The 18,462-nt window shown below is 40.8% G+C and overlaps 1 protein-coding gene across 2 annotated transcripts; it reads right to left on the bottom strand.

Moving 5' to 3' along the window:
• Positions 1 to 2,261: 2,261 nt before the first annotated feature.
• On the bottom strand, positions 2,262 to 18,174 carry fbxo11b (F-box protein 11b). Of its 2 annotated transcripts, none has more exons than XM_082542968.1 (22): positions 17,817 to 18,174; positions 16,396 to 16,556; positions 16,127 to 16,208; positions 15,827 to 15,968; positions 15,608 to 15,737; positions 14,380 to 14,463; positions 14,130 to 14,262; positions 11,105 to 11,211; positions 10,184 to 10,295; positions 9,206 to 9,312; positions 8,974 to 9,111; positions 8,674 to 8,891; positions 8,408 to 8,588; positions 8,197 to 8,319; positions 6,929 to 7,014; positions 6,338 to 6,414; positions 6,108 to 6,251; positions 5,807 to 5,917; positions 5,626 to 5,733; positions 5,437 to 5,545; positions 3,934 to 4,032; positions 2,262 to 3,774 (listed from the first exon to the last, which is right to left on the bottom strand). In XM_082542968.1, exons 1-22 carry the CDS (start codon positions 17,902 to 17,904, stop codon positions 3,645 to 3,647), a joined length of 2,670 nt encoding a protein of 889 aa, XP_082399094.1. In that variant the 5' UTR covers positions 17,905 to 18,174; the 3' UTR covers positions 2,262 to 3,644. The 2 variants fall into 2 exon arrangements, with proteins under 2 accessions (XP_082399094.1, XP_082399093.1); XM_082542967.1 differs by having other exon boundaries at positions 15,827 to 15,971.
• Positions 18,175 to 18,462: the final 288 nt, after the last annotated feature.

Here is an 18,462-nt window from a genome sequence, read left to right on the forward strand (position 1 = left end):
ACCTAGACCAATACGTAATTTTACTCTACAAGCGCCTGATATCCACTTACGAGGACATTATACTGCTGCTGTTCTATCGAAATTTTAAACGAATATTCTCATGTGTGGCTCTCATTTTTCTTAGAAACAAAAATAAAAAAAATCTGGTAATTATTTGTTTTTACATTCATCGGGTCCCAATATGCCCAAATATCAAAGAGAAATAAAAATGCATGCCGTGGAAGAGTTCGGGTTTTAGGAGGTTAATGCAGATCCGTGACACCAGTAACTTGTGTGTCTGGTCAGGAGGTTAGATGGCTCAGCTCGGGTAATACTGTATATAATTGAGACTAATTGCTTAAAGAGCTCTGATCACTCGATGCAGTATGGATAATGAATAATAATAATGGATTGGATTTATATAGCGCTTTTCAAGGCACCCAAAGCGCTTTACAATGCCACTATTCATTCACTCTCACATTCACACACTGGTGGAGGCAAGCTACGGTTGTAGCCACAGCTGCCCTGGGGCAGACTGACAGAAGCGAGGCTGCCATATCGCGCCATCGGCCCCTCTGGCCAACACCAGTAGGCGGTAGGGTAAAGTGTCTTGCCCAAGGACACAACGACCAGGACAGAGAGCCCGGGGATCGAACCGGCGACCTTCCGGTTACAGATACGCTCCACCTCTGGGTGACCAGTTTCAGGTCACCTGGTGGGAGGCGACCTGTTTCCAAATAAACCGTCTAAATTGGACTGATTGCAGTCGGTCTCAAATAGACCGCTAAAGGTTTGGAAATAATTGTTCTTCGCCAAATACTGTAAACAGTGCGAGTCAGGCTGCTAAAGAGTACCACTCACCTATGACACATCTGTGTGCCAAAGAGAATTGGTCTCAGCTGGTAGCAAACTGGCTGTGGTCTTGTTATATTCCTACATAAAAGCATTGTTACCAAGTAGCTCATATATCTTGGTTAAATTGTCTATTCTGCAGCAAATACATCACTATTTGTGGAGTTTCAGATCTGAGGCTATGACTGGACTCTAATTGTAAGTAAATATGTATTTGTATGTAAGCAGTAGCAGCAGTTTTCACTGATTTATCACGTTGAATAATCACATCGCAAACAGATATCATGCAGTTGACTACTTAACCCCATTCAGTCCCAACTGATTGCAGACTTTCTCAGTCTAGTGGTTTGCACGTTTTCCAAACAAGTGACAGCTCCCTGGTTTGATCCCAGGAGGATCCCTTTGGGGTTGTGATAGGAAGTGAATCTGGTGCAAAAAAATCTAACAAATTAAACATGTGGAACTACCTGCTGTGGTGCCACCTCGTGAAAAAGGACTATCTCCATCGCTGATGTGTCAGTAGAAAAGGAGTAATACATAAGTAAAGCCAGAACTGAATATTACTCATATGTATTTTTATCATCTTTCTCATGCGGCCACAGTGAGTCTCCTTTGAAATGTTCTGCTAGATGTTTATCATCTTATATATTTCACCAGAATTCAGTCATGCTCATTGAATTTGGAGGCTTGTATGCTAAAGTAAGTAATCCTTCTCTGCTCCAATTACATTTATAGTAAAGGCTGAAAATGCTGTTAAATTGTCAGAAACCCCAAATTCTTTAAATATCTTAATCTCGTAACGTGAATACCAATGCGCCCACAGTGCAAAAGCATCATAGAACAAGTACCACCTCAGCCCAGAGGGAACCCACAGCTCTTTTGTTGTGCGTTTTGTACACCAAATGATTAATGTAGCTATAATTTCGATAGCAAAATTGTTAGTTGCAAGCCTACCTGAAACGGTGAAACTGACTATATCACACTTTTGAACCGCAATCCTCAATCTTTGAACGCACGCAGCTTTTAGAGAAAACCTGATTCAGGCATTCAGCAAAGCTCGTCTCTTTCTTCCTTCTGGCTTTGATCTGCGTACAGCTGCAATATTAAGTCCATCAGTCATTGTAGGCAAGTTCAACACGTCTCCAAACGGCCACTGGAAACAATCCAGCCATAAATCTTCCATTTACATGAATTAGACATAGCAAACAGCAATCTGAAATATCAGCAGCCAGTTCTGATGATTGACGCCGTTGCTCCATGACAATCCAAAACCCCTGACAGGCAACAGACGACTCGGAGCGGCTGCGAGCAGTCAAATTATATCAGGGCAGTTTTTCACCATCATAACACATCTCCTCGGGTTCTCAAGTTGCATTTTGTTTTTATAAAAACGGACATTTATTGCAAGTGAATTTAAAGACAGACACCTCTGATCTAATAAAGTTTTATTTTCTTAGAAATGGCCAGTTTCCTGTTTTCTTTTTTTGTCTTTCTAAGAAAGTATACCCTTTTTGGATTCCAACTAGCATCTACATAATGGTTATTGAATACTTCACAATATATTAAGTCTAGATGTTATGGTACATGCATACGATTCAGGCTGCATGAGGAGCCACAGTCACCACGATACACAGGGCTGGGGGTGAGACAGGGGAGGATATTTTTTTTGGGGGGGGTGGGGTGGGACGTGACTGCAGATTGTCTCTTTAGTTCCAGTTTTAGAGGAGTCTTGACACCTCCTATTGAAACCCTCTCCACAAAAAACACTGACTGCATCAATTTATAAACATATAATCACGCACACACACAACTTTCACTGTACACGACACACATTTACACTCGTACTTTTTGTACAACTGTGGAGCTGCTCCACATGCCATTGAGTCTAATATACTAGAGGGTTTTCTTTTTTTCCTTTTTTTTTTTTTTTTTTTAGTGTTTAAACGAGTTTCTCTTTCACAGAAAGAACTTCACAACTGGAACGTCTGAGTTTCTGCAGCCTGACAGGCTGTTTGGGCAGGAGAGGGGACGCTAACCAAAGAAATAATAATTATAATAATATATAATAAAATAAAAGACATTCAAATACAGTCAGCTTTTTGCTCAAAAATACAAAACTACATGAGAAAGCATTGAAATAAAATCCACTGATCTGAACATATATTAAAAAAAACAAAAACAAAACAAAAAACAGAAAAAAAGAAAAGCTTAAGTGCTCCATCACACGCGCGCACACACCATCTTGCTTTTACCCACACACACGCACACACAACAGAGCAACATCCACCCATCCGTTGCCTAGGTACAACTGCCTGGGCAGCCAATAGAGATGGCAGCTACGAGGAAGCAGGAAGTCTTTGACAGCAGTTCTTATGATGACGACGATGGTGATGATGATGATGGTGTTGGTGAAGAGGGGTAGGAGCTGAGGTTAAAGAACTGTGAGATCGTCAATACTCGAACCTCTCTGCATAACTTTTCTCTTCCTCCCGCGTTTGTTTATAGACTGCAATAAGAAGCGCTCCAATAAGGAATCTCTTGTGGCCTTTCCGAGTCTTCCCTCAGCTCCACGGCTCCCTCTAGTGAAGTCTGCCTCCACTGCAGGCATACGAGCTGCAGGCAGCAGGAAGCCGCTTCCTCTGCAGCCTCTTTTACCTCGATCCCGTCCGAGAGCGCCGCAATCAGAGTCTCTCTGGGTCCTTATGGCTGCGAGTGGATGCGTGTGTGTAACTGTGTGCGTTTATGTGTGTATGGCCGTGTGTAATGTCATGTGTCTGTACGCTTATGGGAGAAAATAACTCCACCAGAGGCTTTCAGTTATGTTGCAGCGTGTTGGACTCGATGGGCGGCGCCGAGTCATACAGAGTGTCCGTGTCGTGTGTGGGCTCTCCCGCCAGCGTGCACGGGTTGGACAACGTCCCCGCTCCACAGTCACAGAAAAACCTGAAGACAACAGACAAGCAGGGATTTAAGCATAAACCTCAGAGACATTCAGGTACAAGAACTACTCGCTTTGCTTGAAACTGAGATGCATTTTTGTCAATATTTAATAAAAGTTATTAAATATTAAAACAGTGAAAAAAGAAAAAACTAAATCCTCACCGATCGTGCCGTATAAACTCTACATCATGTCCTTGGTGGCATTTTTTGATACAGTTAACACAGATGGCATTCCTATCTGTCGTATTACAGGTGTGACATCTGGAGAGACAAAGGGGAAAATCTCAAATCAGATTAATTTTCATAACAGTAAGGTCAAATAAAGTAATCTAAAACCCCTGCACTAATTATTATTATTGTTGTTGTTTAGCGACCTGCTTATTATAAATTTCTAGCTCAACCATTTGATCTTTAAATTCAAGACAATCCTCACAGCTGGAGGATCATTTCTGCCTCAGTTTCACTGTACAATTCAATCTTTGCACCAGGCATAAAAATAAGTCAGTAACAAAATCAGCAAACATCAGTCAAATACAGGAGCACACTTTAAAGAGAAATCTGGGGACTAGAACAGCAGCTCGGGAGGAAGCCGTCTATAGTCAAACTAATCAGCTTTTAATCAACTGCCCAATCATTTCAGCTCTAAATAAAGAAGGCCTATTATACTCATTTATTCTTTGCATGATTTACATGTTCAAAGTAATCCCTCTCTCTGCTTAAAACAAGGCACTTTACAACTTTCTTCTAATTGGCTGTCCCTACCACAGGGCTAGTGTGCTCACAGCTAAATCTCTATGCCTCATATTAATGACACTTTATTTGCATCATAAAGATCCAAGAGTAGAAAAAAATGGAGTAGTTCTTTCTAAAGCCTAAGATTTTGGCTTAGTAGATTACTCGCAAATGTGCCGAGTTAAATTTTGTGCATTTCAGTAACTACAGAAAATGACAAGGAGGGTAGTGAGAGGGTCAATGAAAGGTCTGAGGAGGAATTAAAGGTATCCACACAGGCAAAGACCATCAGCGACCAGAGAGCATGAAATTACAAAGTGCCTTCAAATGGGCATGACAGGATGCCAAACACAGTACTGTCCAAAAGCCTTGAGCCACTCCTTATTTCTTTCCACTGTTATGAAAATGGGTGCAGTGATTTATTAAAGCATTGACAGAGCTAAGAAAGGTGGACAAATGTATTTTTGTGAATAAAATATAATTTAAGAGGTTCTTTGCCAACTTATCTGTTACATTTAGAGAACACTGGCTCATCCCTTTAGCTAAGTGCCCTTTTATGATTGAATGAGTCATAAGTCAGCGTTAAGTGTCTTAGCAAAAAAGACAGTAGATGGACAAGTACACATAAGGTAAACATTAACAGAAAGCTTGGCTACTTGGAAGAAAAATAAATGAGAAGCAGCTCAAAACCTCCGCAGAGTATTACACATTAGAGGGTTGCCCAAGTAACCAGGGTCTGGAATGTCAACTAGCATTCAGCCATCAGCTACAAAGCCATTTTCTTGGAGTCAGTTGTTTTGTGTGTGGATGGTTCTTAAGCCTTAAGTTAAGGATGCATAAGTTGTTGGGTCCCATTATTTGGGCATCCTCATTGTATGGGTTTGTGTATATACATGACAGAAAACATACTGGCGTTTCTCTGACGAGCTTTACCTGTAGAAGTCGTGCATGGGGTAACTGGTATAGCTGGAAATCTTATAGAGACACTGTCCTCTGCTTACCGCCTTCTCAATAGCATCCTGATTATTCAGAATTTTATTATCTGGAGGAGGAAAGGCAGGTTACTGACCAGGTCATGACCCGACTGAGCTACTCTTTAATGCACATATAGCAGCACGTTACCTTTCATGGTGACGTTGACCCCTGAGGCCAGAAAGAGGCCTCCAAAGCGATTGTTGAAAATCTGGTTGCCCTCCAGTGTCGCGGTGGCATGGTTGGTGATTTCAATACCTGGAAATGAGAAATCGGCCATGAGTAAAGGAAGGGTACAAATAAAGAGGATATCTGCGCCCATAAATCTAACCTGCTGCGAAGCCATCAAAAATGCGGTTCTTGCGTAGTACTGGATGACTGTTTGTGCTGATCAACACACCAGCCTGAGCGTTCCTGAAGATGTCGTTTTCTTCCAGCAGACCTAAAGAAGGTTAGATTTCACAATAAGCTAAATATACACACGAGCAAAAAAAATAAATAAATGAATCACATAGTAACAGAGGCGATGGTTTGTTCATCAAACATAAATAGCAGCTACATAAGAAAACTGAAAAAAAAAAAAAAAAACATGTCAGAAGCTCCCCATGGCCACCCGCATCATGCTGTGTTACCTCTGCCTCCGTTAAAGATGCAGATGCCTCCATCTCTGCCATCGTGGATCTTATTTCTTCTCAGTGTGGGGTTGCTGTCTGTCTTGATCCACACTCCTGCCATGGCATTATCAAAGATCTCGTTGTCCTCAATGAAGCCCAGACCTGTTGAATTTAACAGCACGATTAGAGTAAAAAGTATTTGCACATTATTTGGCAGACCCAGTGTAATGAATGAGTGACATCCAGACCTGAGTTGTAGACTAAAATCCCTCCATTCTGGCCTCCCCAGATTTTGTTGCGCCTGATCTTTGGGTTGCTCCCCGTCCTTTAAAGATGTAATAATGATTGTAATTCATTTACCATATCAATGCAGTGGAGTGTACGGATATAAACATTAATGCCTAGTTATCCCTCCCTAGTATGAGCTATGTAACTTCCGTTTTAAGTAACAAATTTAACAGTGAGACAGATTTGCTCCCTTTCACCAAAAATGTCTTAACCTGCCAAAATTACACTGGAACCTCCATCTACAATTTCACAAATGTAACAAAAATGTGGTGTTACTGTATATTTGAATGCAAAAGTACTTAGTACTAAGAATACTATGCAACACCCACTGCAGTGAAGTTTAATCTTAATGCCTCAAATACATTTTTCGGCTTCATATAGATATGTTTGGTCAAACATTGCTCCTTTATTGGGAAATGTTGTTATAATGTTGGTCAAAGATAAGTATTAATGAGTATTTCTGCTCCTGATTAGAAAACTTTTCACTCTCAAAGTCAAATAAAAATAATTATTTAAAAAAAAAAAAAAAGATAAAAGGGAATATGCTTTACCGTATTTGGACACCAGAGTACATGTGATTGTAGATGTCGTTATCTTCCAACACACCGTGCCCGTTGTCGTAGAAATATACACCAACCTGAAGTAAAAGGATGAAATAAATAAAAAATAAAAGAATAGTTACAGGTAAAAATTAACTAGATTATAAATTGGAAACAGGAGCAGAACACATCAAAAAGTGTAGTTTCGGATTACTGGCAACAACACTGCAGTCATTTGAAAACAAAGGTGAAACACAAACACCCTAGAAACTAAGGAGCAGTGGCCTTATCCCGGTAGTTTTAGGGTTAAACTTTACTTTTCTGTAATACGAAGGCAGTTCCCTTCCTAGCAGAGGTCATGTTTGAGATTAGGACTGAAAGAATAAAAACTAAAACTATGCACATCAATTATATTCCATCAAATCCTCCCATGTCATAATGACCGAGCTTTGATACTGATAAAGCTACAGCTTCGTCAGATTTTTCCCTCACTCGTACCTTTATGGTTGGTTCTTTTATAAAATTATCTCCTCTGCTGCCTGTACACCTTTTCATGCCTGTGATTGGTCAGATGGTAACAGTGGCACCCCTTCCATTTAACATGCTTGGGGCTAAATTTGGGAAACTGAGTTGACTTATCTAGCAATAACCACCTCTGTGTGCCCACTTAGCTTGATTGCTGATGTTAGGGTAAGAGAGGGCAATTAAAGAAAAGATATCCTGGGTAAGCTGAACTTGATTCATAGTACAAGGCCTAGAAGTTAATGATAATCACCATCTAGTCTCAGTTTCCATAAATAAGCCCCTTAACAAGAATATTCGTGTTCACACAAAACTCCTAAAAAGAATTTCTTCAAAATATCATCCATCAAATCATTGATAATAAAACAAAGAACAAAAATACGTTGTTTTATCTTCTCCGTTGTGATGCCTTTCTTTGTTTTACATGTTTACAAACAAATTTTTATATTCTCAATTGAGAAGGATAAGGCATCTTTGCTTTGGACGTATACAGATTGGTAGGAAAGCAGAAAATGTCAACGACTTTTCCCTGAACAGTTTAATACAAAAATGAAATGTACAGACTGACAAATACTCAGATGCTGCAAGCTTAAACAAGATCCACTTTAGTTGAGCTTTTACAATGCAGGGTTTTAATATTAAATGCACTGCTAACATTTAAATTAACACGTTTGTTGTTTTACATGCTGATATTGGCTAATATTAAAACAAGTAAGCCGAGAGAGAATCAGATTATTAATGTCAGCTCTTGTTTTTACCTGTTTGCCACTGTGAATGCGGTTCTTGCGGAGGACGGGAGTGCTGCCTGTCGTCACCCACACTCCTGCAAGCGTGTTGCTATAGACCTCGTTCTCCTCAATCACCCCTTGGCCTTTCTCATGCTAAAACAAAAACAGGTTGTTACAAACTTGTGGGTGTGGATTTTAAACACTGGGGAAATAATCTCAATCAACCAGATATCACATCTACCACGTAAATGCCTCCATGCTGTCCATCATGGATCTTGTTATGCCGTACAATGGGGCAGCTGTTGGTTCGAATCTGGATCCCTGCTAAGGCGTTACCGTGGATGTCGTTACTTTCTATCAAACCCCGCCCATCTCCAAATATGTACACCCCTCCTTGGTTACCATTGAATATAGCATTTCCCCTGAAATGAATAAATCAAATTCTATTAAACAATCTTGAATTCAACAGATTCTTCCACTGCCTTTTTCCCCAGTTTATTATCTTACCGTATCGTTGGGTCACTGTTGGACGTGATCCACACACCGGCAAAATTATTCGCATAGATTTTGTTCTCTATAAACTGGCCCCGCCCCTTCTCGTGGACATAGATGCCTCCTGTTTGGCCGTGGTGGATCTCACAACGGACCACTGTGGGGTTGGCGTAAGCTTTCACCTCAAAGCCTGCTATGCGATTTCTATGGATGTTACAGTTCTCAAAGTAGCCCTGAAAGCCAGAAAAGACAACAAGTGAGTTCATCTGTGATGTTTACACAGAAAAATGTAAGAAAACAATTTACAGTAGTTACCATGCCATGGTCAAAAGTGAACACCCCAACATCTCTTCCGTGATGGATGTGGTTACGTCTAATGATGGGATTACCGTGGTTTTTCACCCAAATTCCTGCTAGCGCATTGTTACTGATTTCATTGTCTTCATAAATGCCCTGTAACAAAAAACAGTACGTGTAAATCAGAAGCATAATCTTGCCAAACATTTGTACGTGTGTGTGTATTCATGGAGATTTATTTTCGTTTTACCTGTGCATGGTCTGTAATGTACAGTCCTACATTCTCACAGTCACTGATGTTGCAGTGTTTGATGGTTGGACACGCTCCCTGTCCACTCACACACACAGCTGAACCCACTAAACACAAAAAGAGGGAAAGAGAATTGTGACATGATCTTTAAAGACTGATCAGTTTTATAATCGACTGACAGTAATCAATTCAATTTTATTCATTAGAAATGCAGGAAAAGACTTGATCTTTGGAACTACACAAGTGTTTACAGCACACCAGTGCCCTGATCAGCAATAACACATGCAACTAAAATACAACTATGCAGAACCATTTCATATTGAGTTCATATGCACAACTAGTGTCCATGAACCAGTAAATAGAACAAATGCAATTTTAACCAGGATTTAAATGCTGTAGTATTACTGTTAAATTCATGACTGCTTCTTGCAGTTTGTGCAATAAAAAAAAAAAGTCTTTGCATTCAATCAACACAGACTGAAGTATCATGTTACTCTCACAAATACAGTAGCTGTAGTGCCTTTGGAAACCCACAAATATTTGCCCCAATAGTCAACTAGAGAAATAGAAGTACAACAGAAACTGGAACCAAGTAAGAAAAACATTTTCACAGATTTCTGAGAAGCCTGATAATTTTACTCTTATATCTCCAAGCCCTCCAATGCTAAATCTAGGCTAACCTGGAGACTGATCAGTTAAGTGAAATAAAAAAAAAAAAAAATTAAGAAAAAAAAAATTAGGGATACAGCTGTGATTTCAAATCAAAGAAAACCTTGGCTCAGACCAGAACATACACAAAAACAAAAGGTTCCACAACATCATGTAAAAATAGTTCAGTCCTGCAGCAAACACCACATTTGTGAAGCTGAATATTCACATGCCAACAAGGCACACGCCGAGTCCTGCTTCACAAGGTTGTCCAGGGTCAGGAGTACGCCCCTATAACCTGTAACAAGGAGGTATAATTGCGTGAAATACCTGTACACGTGGAGCGGATAACGCAGTGGTCGATGTTGGGGCTGCAGTTCACCGTGATCTCCAGACAGTGGTGGGCGTTATGGTGCTGCGCTGACTTGTCATCAGGATTAAACTGAGGAGAGAAAAGCAGCAGAATTTAGAACGAGCCACGATTACTGACAACACATTGAGCTTCTGTCCTCCCACAACATCCACACTGGACTCCTCCTACTGGAGGCAATTAGTGCAAGTAATACTTGAAGCTCATAACAGGATATTTCAAGGCACCTTAAAACATCCTGTTATGATACAATACTTGCGTTTTTTTTTTTTTTTTAAACGCAGAAAGGACAAAATATGTCTGCCATATTTTTCTCAAGATTTACAATTTCTTGTAGCCAATTTAGCCTTTAATACTAAATCACCAAATACACAAAGATGCTGTGCCTCAAATGACACACTTCCACTATCTCAGGTGCATAAGTCAGGGTTATAGAAACTAGAGAAGTAGAGAGGGCCTCAGGAAATCATATTGCTCTCCCACCTTTAATTAGCAGCTAATCAATGAAAAGACATCAGTCACACACACAAGGCCATAACTTTCCACAATGTAAAGCATTTCTCATGATCTCTTTCCACATTCACCAAGCTGTAGATGACTGTGAGGCCCTCATAATTATCATTACAGGGTCCATGTTGTTTGTTATTAAACCAATGTGATTTTTGCTCAAGTACATGTTCTATTTGAGCCACAGAGACTCCCATGAGTTTCAATTAAGGACGCAATTTTGTCCTTAAGTATGAATGAACAGATCAGAGACTAAGCTGTACTCTCAAACACAGAGACTACATAACCTAACAACAGAGCATTGTGATGGCACTAAAGGACAATCTTTGATACCCAATCACTCTTTAAGTGTAAAAGCTGAGACATACAGTTACCTTGATGGTCATGTATCCCACATACGCATCCTCTGAGCCCTCCATGAAGACGAACGTTGAGTCTCTTGTGTTCTCTATTATCACCTTGTCTGCTACTTTATTAGGCGCTGAGGGGAAAGCATAGAACAATGATTAACACCCTCATTCAGCCAGATCCAGTTCATGCACAGCAATGAAGTCTTTTACAGTTGCAGCATAGATTTTGAAGTTCATTTAAGCAATTACATTTTGTTTTTCTCCCCACAGCCTCAAAAGCAACTCTAACTACTACAAATAGTTGCATTATTTTTAATACTTGGAAGTGAAATCGATGGCTGCCTAAAGTCTGTAAACCAAACGTCACCAAATGTTGAAATATTTTGCCACTCCTTTCCTGCAGCCACCTTTAAATGATAGCACTGTCATTAACAGGTGAACAGGAAAGAAATTAATTAACAGGGAGGGAAGAAAGAAAGACCCCCATGGGGAAATTCCTCTCTGCATTTAACCCATTCACTCGGTGATTGGGTGCCATTGGGCATCCGGGAGCAGTGTGTAGGGATGGTGCCTTGTTCAGGGGTACCTCAGGGTAGCAGTTCAGTGGATTCGAACCACCGACCTTCCGATTATGGGGCCACCACTCTACCTACTGAGCTATCCCTGCCCCCTGAAAAGCATGCTCAGTTGAGCTGAGGTCATGTGACTGACTGACATTTAAAAACATTACATTTCTTTGCTTTACGCTGATCACGGATTCCTTTCACAGTATTGTTGGCTCACCTTATCAGTTTTACAGCACTGAGTGAACAGAAAATACTACTCTGCACACATCAGCATGCATTCTTCTATTTCTGTCAGCAGTAACATAATAAACACCAGTGACCTGGTTCTATAGGAAGTCACACAGATCAGTGCTGTAACATTGCCTTCTTAATGTTTAAAAGAAAAAATGAAATTTGCTTTGGATCATTAGCATTTCCTTTCCTTCTCCATACTTTCTCAAATATTTGGCAAGTAAATTTTGGTTCAAAGAGTGATTTGATTCAACGACTCTTCCATAGAAACGGAACAAATAAAAAGAAAACAAAGAGATGGGTTAGGGAAGATTGAGTGAAAACATAGCACATATAGGTTCTGAAAATATCTCACTTTTGCTTGAGTTAACGGCTGTACTCCTCTGACTAGCACTCCAAGCAGCCGTATTCACACAGGTAACAAGGCAAAACTTTGCTCTGGCATTTTAGTTGGGAAAACTCCCTTTTAACAAGAAAAAAAACCTCCAGCAGAACCAGCTTCAGAGAAGGGCAACCATCTGCTACACTCAGTTGGAGGTTTGAGGATAAGAGAAGAGAAATAAGATGGGACAAAACAGACTGTGATGTGTGTCTTCTGGCTTTATGGATAGACAAGGCTGTGTGTTGTTTGCACAGCAATGAAAATGTATGCTTTGCCTTCTAATATTACTGCATAAGGGTTCTGAGAACCAGGAACTCCATATTTAACTGTAATGTGTGAGAAACACTCCCCATCTATACAACCCCACCCTCCCCAAAAAAGAAACAAAAACCAAAACTCAGATGGATGCGATTCAAATCACTCTATTTCTTTAATAACAATATAATGTTTGAGTATTTGTAGCAAAATATACTGGTCAGTGGTATCTGAGGTCTAACAAGACATGCACGGAGACTCATCCGCTGTCAGAGACCACGACATCATACTTAGCTTTCACTAGCACAGTTTCTTTACTATAATGAATTCTGAAACCTGACAGAGACTGTTGTATTGCTGAGTTCAGCAGTGTAATTCTTATTTCTTTGGAGGTAATTAAAAAACAAATCAAAACAAAAAACCCAACAAGTCAGCAGTTACCAGATAACCAAATGAGTTATTAGCCATCTATATCTTTGCAATTAGACTAATGTACTTTCATCTTTATGTGAGAGCTTTCTAATCTTTGTTTAATGTCACATGGTTTCTTTGTGTTATCACTCAGATGCATCTGGCTATGATGAGTGCACAAGATGCATGTGTTTGTTTTTTTAATCCAGTCTATAGAAATGAAACTGCTAGGAATTGCAGGTTTAAAAACAAAAATAGAAAAAAAAAAAAAGCACCTATAAGGCAAAGTCTGGCACATTTCACATGGTGCATCTGAGTGCTAATGTTAATTGATGTACATTGTTTCTTTTTAACTAAAAACCACCCCTTCTCGTGTTGTACAAACAGTGATGTCACCAGAGCCTGTCGCCATTTATACTGAGCCCTCAGACAAAACCTCCCCATCAGTGCTGGGATACAAGTAGAAGAAGTCCAAATAAAAACCAAAGTGATTGGGGAAGGGTTTTTCTTCAGAAAGTCTCATCCTTTCAAGCTGTTGCAACATCTCTCCCTGTATAATCTGAAAATCTGAGTTTCTGTGCCGATATTGAAATGGCGGAAAAAACTGACATGATAGTACATTCGTGTCTTCGACTGGCCAGCTAAGCCCAGATACAAAAATAGAAAGATAACCCGACCAGCCGAAACAACACCAAAGAGTGGCTCGCACCAGTGGATGTAATGTCACTTTTGGTGTGAGATGCTGTTTCAGAGGGTGACAGCAGTGGGTATAATGAGCTCTGTAGTCTTCTTTCTCCCCCTCACAGCAGCCTAATGATGGCTTGCTTTACTTTTACTGACACCACTTTGAAATGCACACTGCTACAAAAATGCATCAAGCAACATAATAAAAAAAAAAAAAAAAAAAAAAAAGAAACAGGCTAAATCTTCCCACAAAAGTATCACTCAAATCAGTCCATTGTCTAATTTTTTTTTTTTTCAGGAAGCGAAAAAAAAAAATTAGGTACTGTGTAAAAATGAAAAATGTTGTAAATCCTAAGTGCTTCTTTCACCCTTTGCCTCCTCTTGCAAATGCAAAATTACACAAGCAATGTAGACAATGTACACAACTGAAGTGTATCTTCTGCAGAGAGATGCTGAGTGCATGCAGCAGAGGCATCAAGATAATGTTTTAACTATCTTTCAGTGAAGGCAACTTGCTCACCTGCACCAATCATGGTGATCGGGGATTCGATGTAAATCCACTCATCGGTATAGATTCCAGAGTGAACAAAGATGAGACCATCGAAATGGGCCTCTTGTACCCCACCCAGTGCATCCTCAATGGTGTCATAATACTGCAGGAGAAAGACAAAGAATTCATTCATTCCAGGTCAGTTTGGAACCTAACCTTAAATTAGCTGTGCAACTCAGAAATATTTGTGCTGTACACTCCATCTACAGTTTTAACTTACCAGCATATTCTCTCTGCCTTTGTATCTGCCAGGGTTACTGTAGAAATGTTCAGCAAAGCCTGGTTTTACATGTGCGCCTTTGTACTGTAGCACAGAATAAGAACAAGGTCAGTACATATTGCTCTTGATCCTTGGACCTCAACATCAAACGGCAGAGCAAAAAATCATAAATTTTCTAGGTGTCAAACAATAATGGCGCTACTCAGTGTTTTCCTGACCTCTTTGGTTAGCAATCCTTGTTTAATTGTAAGAGGCATAATCATTTTATTAATAACGAGGAAAAGTGAGAGGGGATGTTTTTTTTCTCCTTCTTGATCCCTGTTCTGTAAATCATCATGTAGTAAAATTAACCTGAACACCCCATGCAACCAAAAAACCAACCACAAGAGAATGACAACATAGGCAGTGTCAAAACAAAGAGTTACTTGCAATAGATGCAACAACAAGATACTGCAGTGGTTAATGTTATAACAAGCAGCTCACTCCAAGGACTAAGACATCTGCAAAAACCTTAGCAACTATAAAAAGCAAAATAACTAAAGTCAATGTGACTTGAAAACCAAATCATACATTTGACAGGCATTTCTTCCAACAGGTAAGAATTCACTGCACAGAAGTTCTGACAGGCCGTGTATAAGCAGCGAAAAAGCTATCCATCATTGAGTTTGACCAGTTTCCTGTTGATAAAAGGCACTAGGCAACCACTTCTCTGAAATTCTGACACTCCAGCTTGTTTCCAGAAAGTAATGACACCAGATTAAAACCTTTAACTACTCAATTTTACTTGACTTTAAAAGTAAAGACACTGCACAAAAGGCATTCAGTAGTCACAGGGCAGAGGTACATATGACAAAAATCTGATTAATTACCTTTGACCCATTTCTGTGCTTGCAAGGAACATTCGTCACAGGCTCATTATTGTTATGAGTCAAATGATATTTACGCTTCTATAGCTCCATATAAAAATGATAAAACTTCTAAAATTCAGAGATATTGATTTGATTCTTAAATTCGTTTTGCTGTGTGTGCAACATGAAGCTGCACTATTCCCACAGAGTGACACTTTTTTTTTTTAAAACTACACAAGTAGCAAAATTGTACTGCAAACCCATACACAATGTTCAAAACTCTACAGTGTTTACTTTGATGTGTAGAAAGAAAAACAAAGAAGGACAACATTCACTACTAATACTACTACTGATCACAGTGATGATGATGAATAACTCACCAGCTGCTGGAAGCTCTCCTTCCAGGGGTTTGGGTGTTCATGCTCTTCTGGGCTAACTTGATAGAACCTGCCTGGCTCAGGATGCATCATTGGACGTGTGTACTCAAACACCTCCATGTACAGGCGCTTCCTAGATAATTAAACACCACATTCAAAACATACCTTGGATGTCTCTTTGTTTAATGACTACAATATGCAAAATGGGAACAATGCACTGACCATAAGATTGGATCGTTTGCTAGCTGGCTGAATCGTTTGCAGACACAAGCTGCCTGACAAAGGTCCTGTTCCAGTAAGTAGGAGAAAATCTTCAAAACGACCTCATCTGGAAGCTTCTGCTGCAGATATTGCTCTGCTGGTGCTGCTAAAAATATACAGAAAACACACACACACACACAATCAAAAGGTAAGATTTATGAGAATCACTTCACTACAAGAACATTAAGTCATGCTATTTAATAGATTGGGGGAAAAAAATGAATCACTGTCCTTGCCCAGCTGCAGACATTTAACACACACCTGGCAGGTCGTGGCTCTTACCGGACACACGTGCCCGCTTGGCTCGATGGCCAAAGACCTCTGTTGATGAAGTTGAAGCTCCCTGTAAAAGGTGATGAGTAGGATATAAACTTCAATGCCAAGAAAGTACTGAGCAATCAACGGGAAATTTACTGCTGTGTCACAAAGTTATTGCTCCTTTAGTGGAGGACAACTAATCAGCCATTCTCTCCCACTCACAGTCATACACAACATTGCAGTAAATTACTCAAAAAGTGCTTCTGTCTAACCTCCATTGGGCCCTTGCTAGGGCAGGCTGAGGCGGTGGCGGCAGCGGCGGTTCTCTTGGGAAGCAGGGTCTTGCGTCGAAGCTGGTAGGGACTGTTCTGGGCACCTGGACCGGACTCCTCAATAGCCATTTCAGCTGCAGCTGCTGCAGGCGCCTCCTCATCTAAGTAGAAAAGCAGAAACATATTCTACATATACACACCACTTTCAAGAAAGGCACCTCTGTGAACAAATCTGGTTTATAAAGCAGGGTGAGTCATGTATTTAAAAAAAAAAAAAACTACATTAAAAAAAAGATAAAAATCAACATTTTCTTATGAAGTCTCATCTTTTTCTTTTTTTAAAACCAATTTTTCACACCTATAATGTTTCCAGAAATGGCAACACTTTTATTATCCAGATCATTATCGACACAGTGGTGCACATTTAAATCCCATACTGTATGCCAACTGCGCAGGCTAACAGCCTGGGTAATAGCTGGCAAGGCAGACAAAGGTTGGTGATTGATAATGACAGATGCACCCGCTGCAGCCACATTACCAGTCTTATATGTTTAGTTATTCCCAACAGATATCAGTCGGCGTGCATTTGTCTGTAAGGCGGTCCTGTGTGTGCAGAATCAGACACATCTTTTATGGTGCTGTCAAATTAAGGGCCGCCTATGATGTCGATCAGACGTGCGGCTAATGGCTAAAAACTGAACTGCGTAGCTGGTAAATCCGCCGTGTAAACAAATCATACCACGGCTAGCAGTCACCGAGAGTAAGGAAGAGGGATAGTGCTAAAATCTGCTGCCTGCATTAGCTTCAAACTGCAGCGCAACGAGCACAAAATGGACTCGGTGAATTTATCCAATTTCCACCGTATCATCTATCACAGCTGATCTGTGTGGCCTCTTCAAGCTGCAGGGGAGGGGAGGGGGGCAGCTAGTTAGCTTTGCCCTCATTCGCTGCTAATGTTTTTGTTAACGTTACACCCCAAAAATGGCAGTCCAAAGACGCCGCAGATTTACACCCTCAGAAACTGTAGTGACAGCTGGGAATGCACCGCTCGAGCAGACGCGGAGATTGTGGTGTGAGCGACTGGAGTCGATCCCTTTGCCTCCCGCTGAGGTTACCTGAATCTGAGCTATTAATGTTGTAGCTACATACGCATTACGTTAAGCGAAGACAACCCCCCCCCCCCCAACCACCATCTAACCTGGTGAGCTAGCTAGCGACGTTAGCTAGCCCCAATCACTCAAGCCAAACAAAGCGAGGCCTGGCCTGAGCCATAGAACGAGAAGCCTCGGTGTTTCCTGCCGAATCCGACGCCTGTAGGAGCGTTAAACGTACCATTAGCTAAAAGGGAGGGGTTATGTAAAGGCTGTTACGCCTGACATTACTTCGTGTGAAACCTTTAGCTTGACCGTGGAGTAGCGTACCTCTGTCCCCGTTGTTCCGCTCGGGCTGCACCGGGCGCGGCCTCGACACTCGCCTGGGTCTCCTGTTGGTGGCTCTGACGGAGTTCATCTGGGGAGTTGGTTGTTGGAAAAAATACACTGCTATCCTCGACCTCCCGCTACCAAATTTAGCCCGCAACCCAAACAGCCACCCGGACAGCAGTTATTCCCGGTTACACCCAAACAATTGCGATCAAAAACCCGCTACTATTTGGGGTGTAATCGCGTTTTTTTTCCCTTCCTCCGTCGGTGTCACAGCTTCCCCCGTTTCACCGCTCGGTGCCAGCTCCGTCTCAGTCTGTAGCAGGAGGAGCCATTAACCCACACGGGAAACAATCGCGAGAAAAAAAAGAACACAAGGTCCGATGGACCAATAATATTTACCATCTCATAATCTCACCCTGCAGCGACCAATCAGAAGCGCCATATCAAACGACTTGCCAAAACCTTTCTGTTGGGGTTCGGAGTCGGTCAAGCGGCGATTTGATCATTGCAGGACACATCAAGGGGCTGTACAAGCGTCACGTAAGTGTATTTTACGGGTTAATTGTAAACCAAACACACAAAACTGGACTTAACTGCAAAAAGAAAAGCTATTAAAAAGGAATTTGTGTAAAAATAACTGATA

This window comes from Aulonocara stuartgranti (genome assembly GCF_965226115.1).
Source record: "Aulonocara stuartgranti genome assembly, chromosome: 8".
Taxonomy (NCBI): domain Eukaryota; kingdom Metazoa; phylum Chordata; class Actinopteri; order Cichliformes; family Cichlidae; genus Aulonocara; species Aulonocara stuartgranti.

Excerpts from the sequence above, each read along its gene's own strand:
- fbxo11b (XM_082542967.1), bottom strand. The coding sequence starts at position 17,904 with ATGAACTCCGTCAGAGCCACCAACAGGAGACCCAGGCGAGTGTCGAGG. Across the intron at positions 10,296-11,104 it reads TGGGATACATGACCATCAAG|TTTAATCCTGATGACAAGTC; the intron begins GTAACTGTATGT and ends TTCTCTCCTCAG. Across the intron at positions 5,734-5,806 it reads TTTTGATGGCTTCGCAGCAG|GTATTGAAATCACCAACCAT; the intron begins GTTAGATTTATG and ends TCTCATTTCCAG.